The sequence below is a fragment of the Planococcus citri genome, chromosome 3 (assembly GCF_950023065.1).
Source record: "Planococcus citri chromosome 3, ihPlaCitr1.1, whole genome shotgun sequence".
Taxonomy (NCBI): domain Eukaryota; kingdom Metazoa; phylum Arthropoda; class Insecta; order Hemiptera; family Pseudococcidae; genus Planococcus; species Planococcus citri.
In genome coordinates, this window is record NC_088679.1 from 40,023,392 (window position 1) to 40,031,778 (window position 8,387).

Below are 8,387 nucleotides of genomic sequence, written 5' to 3' on the forward strand. Positions count from 1 at the left end.
CGGAAATTATACGAAAATATGGATTGAATTGTGTCGTCGATGTCAACTCAACCGTACGGATTTATTTTTCACTTTGGGAAAATTGAATATTGTTACTAGTGAGTTGATTCGAACCGCTTTTGGTTATGGGTATGGAGAAATCCAAAATCATTTGAAATAATTGTGATTTGGACGTTTGACTCACAGAAATGCAATGATTCGCACGTTATAAATTTTTGCAGACGTTTACCATGTTTCATCTTTATTGGGAATGAATATTTTCACGAGCTTTTCAGCCAAATTATACCAGCTACGATTTAGCTACTATGTTCTTACATTTTGTTTCTACTTATCTAAAATCAAAATCAGATGAGTTTAACCAAAGTTTTGATAACGTCATTTTTTCATCTCTTAATCGTTTATCAGGATAGAAGAATTTGATGAATTTATTCTGATAAGTAGTTCAAAATGTTTCAGCTTTTTCCACGTTCAAAAAAATGAATTTGTTGGAAAGTAGATAGGTACGTTTTCCAACAATTCAAATCATAAACAAACAGAAAAAATTGTCGACAATTTTCAGAATAAGTTTGTTTTTAAAAAATCAATAAAGAAACGTAAGTATCGAGGAAAAAAACACACTTTAATTAATAAAATTAAAAAAGTACATAAAAATAAGTATGAGTACACGAAAGAGACACCCATTCAAAACAACTCTAATCGATGGTAACATTTTCATTAAAAAAAAAATCCAAGCGCATAGGTTCAATAAAGGGTGATAAAAATAAAATAACATGGCTTCTAAATGCAGCTACGATAGAAAAATATAACGTCTAGTAAAAATCTTAAACTCGAAAATAAAAATAAAAACGACTCAAATAGGCACGAAAAAACCAAATTCACGTTTTAAAAATAAAATTATAGTCATCACTTCTGTTCTGATAACATGTCAATAATATAAAATCAATTGTTTTTTGTTTAATCTATGAAAAGAAACGAAAACATAATTATGAGGTACAAACAATAACGCAATAGCACCCAAATCATTTATATGTAGAATCTTGAAATAAAATATTTTCATTTTTTACTCACGCCCAAAGAAAACAGAAACAAAATTATGAAAAACTTGCAATATTTTTCTGTTAATGAAAGAATGACAACAGTGGGAGATTCTTTTTGAAACACGTCCAATAGACATTTCTTGTATAAAAATGGCGACCAATTCTCGGAGAAAACATCAGAATAAAATTTTTAAGGATGATTCTTAGTACATACCGACACAATACAAAATAATATTGGTACCTATTAATAATGAGACCAGTCTTATACATTAAAAAATAAGCGTAGTATATTAAACTACGCCAACACAGTAAGTAATCCATTGTAACTGGTTCACTACTTCTAGTATATAGCGAGCGTTTTTACAACGACATAATAAAAAATAATTTTAAAATATATAAAAATTACAATATTCGTACAAATTGTAAAAAAAGAGGAAAAAATGAAAAAAAGACAAAAAAAAGTACGAAACGAAAATGTAGGTAAACATACTCACCACAAAAATCACAATGAATAACACAAAAAATAATGACTAAACTTTTTATAATCAGTCTTCCAAAAGTGTTACGAGGTACCTATCATTACTTTTCGATCACTCAATGACTCAAGTAGAGTTACGAGCAAGCTAAGTACTATGGAAAATAATTCCACGTCATAAAGCCAAAATACCTTTCAACTCTTCCGAAGAAATCTGATCCGCATTCGCTTTCAGCGGAAAATAAATCTTTTCTTTTTTGGCATAATTTAATAGTGAAACGATCGATGGCGCAGCCTAGAACAAAAACGAAACATTCATTAGAATACAGACTGACGAAAAATACAACGACGTATAAAATTCATTCAGTTATAGTTACTTCAATTGCTTCAAAATCGCCGCAAATAATGAGCGTCATTTTTGCTCTCGTCAGTGCGATGTACAACCATTCGTCAAATATTTTCGAAGCCGGGAGACATAACACTATGACGTCATTTTCCCGAGTAGAAAATCCATCGAAAAAATCGACTCGTATTCGACTTTGGATATTACTATACAATTGAAAACAAACACAACAATACGAGTGAGTATTATCATTTACCTATACGACATACGTAGTAAAAAAAATGAAGGACAGATTTTCAAAATTATAACCCAACAAACCTTGTATTCAACATCGAACGTAGGTTTTCTTTATCCAAGTTTGTGGGGACCATCACGCTCACGCCGAAATTCATTTTTTCAGAATCCAGATCTAAAATACATTTCGCCAATTTCTCACACAAAACTGCTTGATAATTGACTACTTGGCTGGAACTGAACAAAGATTCACCAGCGTTAGACAGTGTTACATAGTCGCCCTATAATTAACACTTTGAATTCAAAATCGAACTTACATATGATCAATGATCAAAAAAGGTTTCAACTTGATTCTCCTTTTTCTTATCGGTACTTTTAAATCTGTATTCAAATTAAAGTATTCCCGAACCCACTGCGACACCTCCGGGAACATCCGATGATCTTCGTCCAAATTTGTAATAAAATCCTTATTATTTAAATTGAAATAATGCAGGATTTTGTGGTACGGCCCATTCTGCGAATAAAACGTTCACATTCAGTTTTAAGTGAATTCCAAAAAAAGGTAGAGACCGAAGAAAAAATTTAGACTTGATTTTCATACGAACCGGATAAGATCGAACTTTCCTATCACCAACCAAAATTAAATGTTTCACTTGCAGCAATTGTGGTATCAGCATTGAATTTTCATCGAGAAAATTTGCATCGTCGATAATGCAAATCTTAAATTCATTAATATCACCTTTGTTCGAACTACAAATGAAAAATGTATCAATTATGAACTAAGTTAGATGATGATTTCATTCAATAATTTAAGTTGAGTGCTTACTTATTCGGTACAAAATTATTTTCGAAGTTTGAAGACCAGCAGGTTCCAAAAGATGTTACGACGACATTGGCCGCATCTATCGCCTTACCTTTAGCGATTTGAAATTTCATGTGACTCACCATTTTCGAATTTTCATGGCCCTGTAATCAAATTTTTACAAACTAAGGAGAAAGTTCGACGACATTTTTAGCTCGATTTTTTTAAAAAAAATCTGAATTGCATTTGAAATATCGTCCAAATCCTCAAAAAACTTTCTAGCGAGACGAACGGTCGGTTAACTTGACGTTGATATTCAATTAGGCCTAACTGCTATTTAATTAAAATGATTAATGATGAATATACGAAGCACGCACCAATTGCTCAATTTCTCTTTCGCATTGTCGCATTCTTCCGTTCAAATCTTCAAGCTTGCGTTTTCTTTCCGTCGACTTTTTTCCTTCTGCTAACGGGTTGCCTTCGGCTAACAGTTTTTCTTCTGTTGACAGCTTATTGCTAAGGGCTCTAAGTATTTTTATCTAAAGAATTTGAAAAAAAACAACAACAATTAAAATTTAAGCGAATTATCACTTGAGAAACAATTTTTTTTTCAAATGCTAACTTCGTCTTCGATGTTGATTAGATCTTTCCCTTCGTTTTTCAGGATTTCTTCTATTTTCGAATCCAAAGCACAGTGCTTTACGCTGTTATTTAGGCCGCCGCAAAAACCAAATCGTAAAACGTTTTTATCGAAAGTATCTAAGACAAAAAAATAGGAATTTAACAATAGTAACCGCAGTAATGAATTCGTGAGAAAATATGAAATACCTTTACACATTCGATAAACTAAATCATCAGCTAATTTATCGTTTACTGTTATCACTAACACTTTCGCATCTTTGTTTTCATTAGAACCAAACAATTCGTGTAGTGTACTAACAATAACTTGTGTTTTACCAGTACCTGGGAAGAACAAAAAGAAACAAACCACATTTAGAATTTTAATCAAAAATTAGAACAATAAATTAAAGAGTCTAGATATCAATAGTTACCGCAAGGACCATCGACAATGCTAAGTGAAGAATCTTTAGTGAAACAATTTAACGATGTGATGACAGCTTTTTTTTGTGCCGGATCCAAAAGACGCGCGAATCTCACTGGTTTTGATTTACTTTCTCCGATGTTCGTTGAATTTAAGTAATCGTGAAAATTTACATCACACATCGGTTTGATAATTGGACAACTCCTAGTCATGCCGAGAGCTTGGAACTGCTTCAGTAGCTGCCTAGCGTAATTCAATACCTAACGAAGAACAGCAAAAAAAATCATCGATTATTCAAACTTGAAATACATTTTGAACCTGCATACAAGTCACATAATACTGACTTTCAATCTCACTTCCCCGGGAACAATACGGAACGGTTTAGCGTAGATTTTCAAAACAACCTGATCGAAAACGCGACCTGCTGAAAACAAAACAATACATAAGAAATTTCAACGACGAGTTGTCGATTAAGGATGGTAAAATCCCGATCATAAAATTGCTAATCACGTACCTTCGTCGGTGCACCTATTATATGATTGAATGTATGCGAACGCCATTGTTTTTATAATGCTTTCTGATGGCGGTTTTATGACTGCGAAATTCATTATAGCCAATTTTCCAACACAAATTGCCGGATCAGGTGCTTCGAAAAAAAGAAGTTCCCCTGAAAGTTACGAATAGAGCTTTAAACGCAATAAAAAACGCGTATTTGAATTGTTAATTTTCTTTTTGAGGTAGGTTCGAGTGGACGAATTGACGTTAGAAGTATATCGAAAATAAAAGATTTCCCAGCTGCCAGCTGAAGTTGATTTCTTTCATCTTTGAGAACAAATGAGATAAGGAACTCGGTGGTTGATGATTCTCTCAACAGATACATAATATTTTCTACTAATTCCACAGTTCAAAAATGAACTGCGGCAAGTGAAAAATTGTATTTTGATATTTTTCTGCCTATCAAAATTACATTCAAAAACCGGAAGGTTCTGAATGATTATAAAGAAAATAAAATCTTACTTTTCGCGTATATCGTAAAAAGTGAAATCTGCGAATCTTTTGAAGATCCCTCACATTTCTGTATCTCGAAAACGTAACAATTCCTGCAAAAAGTTACAAGTTCCACGAAAAATTCAAAAAAATAAATCCACGGCCGAGAAAAATTCTACGTACGAAGCTGGTCTGCCCCCAGGAACTTGAGTTGAAGGGAAATCATCATTATTTGGCATGTTCCAATTGGCAAATATGTTTTTCCAAATCAAATGGAACATTGAATATTTAAGTTCCTCCTTGTACTTCTCAACAGCATCCGAAACGCTATTATTCTGATACACGGCTGGATACAGTGGAGGCGGTTCCACGTGTTTTTGTTGCTCCTAAAATTACGACATTATTTTCAGCAAATTGTACCAACCATGAGAAAAACGCAAACTAATATTTGTAATGAAAGAAACTTTACCTGCAGCCATTTCACATTCCAACTTAGTACCGTTGTGAGGGCTTGGTCAAATTCAATGGAACATTTACGAATCAAGATTTCATATTTCTTGTACTGCGATATATTTGATACTTCGTAATCGACGTCTATTTCCTTGCAACCGCTAATAATTTTATCGGCAAATTTCACTTTTTTCGACCGGCCAGAATGATGATTTTCTTTTTGGTACATTGATTTTGTTGCCACTGGCTTTTTCAAAATGGATTTACCAGCAATTTTTAAGGAACTAATGATCGGTAATTTAGGAAGCAGAGTTTTTAATGAACTCATATCTGCTGTAGGACTAAATGCAATTTTACTAGAATTGTTTCCAGAAGGAACTGTAGTTATTTTTAAACTAAGAGGAATTTCACGTTTAAGAACGCTTTCGGCGCGTTCTTTGGTAACTACATTATCATCAGATTCACTTTTGCAGCGTTCTTTGTCAACTCCGCCAGGCTCAAGTTTACTTTCTACAATTTTACTCGACGTTGACGGTTCAACTTCAGTTCCAATTTTGTTAGCAGTTCCTGAGGGACTAGATGAAGATGCAGACACAGACGAACTCGTATCTAATTCCGTTAAGAAAAATCCTCGATTTTTATCGGTCTTCTTGACTTTTGGTGTTACTTTATGTTCTCTGACGACCTTTTCTGGCTGGGCGGGTCGGTCTTTATACAATTCTTTAATTTTTTCCCTCTTTTCTTTTTTGGACGATGAAGACGAAGATTGGCCGGAGCTATGTTTTCTTGACGGAGATTTAGTCTTGGAAGATCGTTCAGTTATCGGGAGTTGCTCACGTACTGAGTCAGAAGATTCACGACTGTGTTTTCTTTTCTTTTTATACTCGTCACCATCTCCGGGCCTCCTTTTCTTCGGCCTAGGTTGAGGCGATATTACTGCGATTTTACGAGGTTCATTTCTTTGTTTTTCTAAGGGTTTGCTGCTCGATGCTATAGGAACAAACGGAGATCCAACGTTGTCGATTTCATCGTGTGATGCATCGACAGTTTTCTCTAGCGACGATTCGTCAACTTCATCGAGTGATACCTCCATATCTAAGGAAGTATCATCCGCATTTTCCAAAACCGGGTCGAATTTTCGCGATCCTTTACTCAATCCTGGCTTGACATCTTCGGTGGTTTGAGATAACGGGCCGTACCACGCATCGCTACAGATGAATTTTATATCTTCGTCGTCAGACGGCACTTCTGATTTTAATTCGTACATCAAACTGAAAGTCGACGAATAATCGGGAATATCCATCACTTGACTAGTGTTTAGTAGTTGTGAAGATGGGAAATCTTCTTCGTCCGAATCCAGTGAAATTATTTCATCCGGCATCGAGTAATTCAACACATTACGTAACTCTTGCGTATCCTCGAAGAATTCTTGTTTTATTAAAGATTTGACTGGTTTTACATCTTCGTAAAGCATCGGTGACGAATTCTGTGATTCAGTTTGTCCTACCGCGACAGCCAACTGATTTTCAATACAATCGGATGGTGGTCTCGGAGGAGTGACCGGTGCTGGAGCTGGTGGCGGTGGCATTATCACGGGTGGCTTTAATAAACCATTCATGGTAGATGTTATGTCTATCATAGTTTTGGGTTCTTTTTCCTTGGGAGTAAATTCGACCGTCAAGCGAGTAGGAGATGAAAATATCACTTCGTCGTCTTCATCCGACGACAAAATACAAACAGATGCATCTTTATGCTTAGCTGGAGAAGGCGGTATAGGTTCTTCATTGACTATCTCATCAGCTGTGAGGTCGAAAATAGTTTCTTGAGAATTAGATGCAACTGGCATCGGAGCTGGAGCTTGCGTAGGAATGTCACTCAAATCGGCGGGCTGATTATTTTCCTGTTACAAATAAACGGAGCGATAAAGTGTGAACAACTTTAAACAACGTTTCAAGACATTTTCCGTACCTCCGGATCGACATCTACAATCTCTGTTATGCAGCCTTTTTCTTCAACTGTCGGCGCGCCAAAAGCAACAATATCTCCCAGTTTCAACTCACACCAACGGTGCTTCAATATGGCCACTTTATTGATAAAAACACCCCATTCGCTCGTCTGAACAAAAAAAGATTAATAAAGTAACTCATTCAAACGAAACATACACTACAAGATCTTACTTCAGCTACACTAACATCTTTAATGAAAGGAATATTGTCTATAAATCGTATCACTGCATGGAAGCGGCTTATTTTCAAGCATTTCATCGACAACACAACATGGTTGGATTTGTTACGGCCGATTTTGGTCTGAAATTACGCATTAATGTTTATTATTAAATTTAATGATAGATAATCATAAATTAATACTAGACTTGATACATAAACATGAGATATACCTCCGGAGTCAGGAAACGAGTTACTTTCGAACTGTTCTTGATGCCCCACATTTTTTATATTATATCACATATCAGTCATCTCTGAATTTGAATTTTATGAATTTTATACACGTAAACTACTTAAAAATACCGAATATACGAAAAATTAACAAGCCGATAAACAGAAAAACTGCAAGCAAAAATTTCTTCTGTTTGAAACGTGAACTAACGGCGAAGCGTTCATGTCGCATACAAAAAAAAAGGAGAGAAATCATGAATGAATTTTTTTTACAATGTCAAATAGTCAAATGACAGCAAGAGTTTCTACGATGACGTCATATATAAAGCCGCCAACCAAACGTCAAAACTCGGAGTCGGAACGAAACTTCACGTCTTTTAAAATTTTTATTTTAAATTAATTTTTTCCTTGTCTGAAGAGTGAAGACGACTGAACTGAACTGACTGAAAGATCATGAGAATATAGAAAATGATAATGAACAGTAATAGAACAGTATGTTCGAGCACCCTACACAGCGCTATAGAAATACAATAATTAAATTTGCAAAGAACATGAAAAATTAGGGGTTTTGATTTGACTTTGAGCGCTCATGATAGACTCACCAATACAATTTTATAAAAAACT

The 8,387-nt window shown here is 34.7% G+C and overlaps 1 protein-coding gene across 3 annotated transcripts; it reads right to left on the reverse strand.

Annotated features, from left to right (window-relative positions):
• Positions 1 to 600: 600 nt before the first annotated feature.
• LOC135838944 (uncharacterized) lies at positions 601 to 7,974 on the reverse strand. Of its 3 annotated transcripts, none has more exons than XM_065354772.1 (18): positions 7,766 to 7,974; positions 7,563 to 7,676; positions 7,339 to 7,485; positions 5,390 to 7,270; positions 5,104 to 5,306; positions 4,951 to 5,033; positions 4,448 to 4,600; positions 4,278 to 4,357; positions 3,944 to 4,193; positions 3,720 to 3,854; positions 3,514 to 3,650; positions 3,269 to 3,430; positions 2,916 to 3,055; positions 2,695 to 2,839; positions 2,407 to 2,603; positions 2,174 to 2,326; positions 1,890 to 2,061; positions 601 to 1,807 (listed from the first exon to the last, which is right to left on the reverse strand). In XM_065354772.1, the coding sequence occupies exons 1-18, from the start codon at positions 7,814 to 7,816 to the stop codon at positions 1,688 to 1,690; spliced, it is 4,323 nt and encodes a 1,440-aa protein (XP_065210844.1). In that variant the 5' UTR covers positions 7,817 to 7,974; the 3' UTR covers positions 601 to 1,687. The 3 variants fall into 3 exon arrangements, with proteins under 3 accessions (XP_065210844.1, XP_065210843.1, XP_065210842.1); XM_065354771.1 differs by having other exon boundaries at positions 4,278 to 4,354; positions 7,548 to 7,676; XM_065354770.1 differs by having other exon boundaries at positions 7,548 to 7,676.
• Positions 7,975 to 8,387: the final 413 nt, after the last annotated feature.

What these genes read in the sequence shown, in the direction of transcription:
- LOC135838944 (XM_065354770.1), bottom strand. Translation starts at nt 7,816, where the DNA reads ATGTGGGGCATCAAGAACAGTTCGAAAGTAACTCGTTTCCTGACTCCG. An exon ending in TTGTAGATGTCGATCCGGAG is followed by an intron (nt 7,271 to 7,338) that starts GTACGGAAAATG and finishes TATTTGTAACAG; the next exon opens with GAAAATAATCAGCCCGCCGA. An exon ending in AAAGAGAAATTGAGCAATTG is followed by an intron (nt 3,056 to 3,268) that starts GTGCGTGCTTCG and finishes ATTTGATTACAG; the next exon opens with GGCCATGAAAATTCGAAAAT.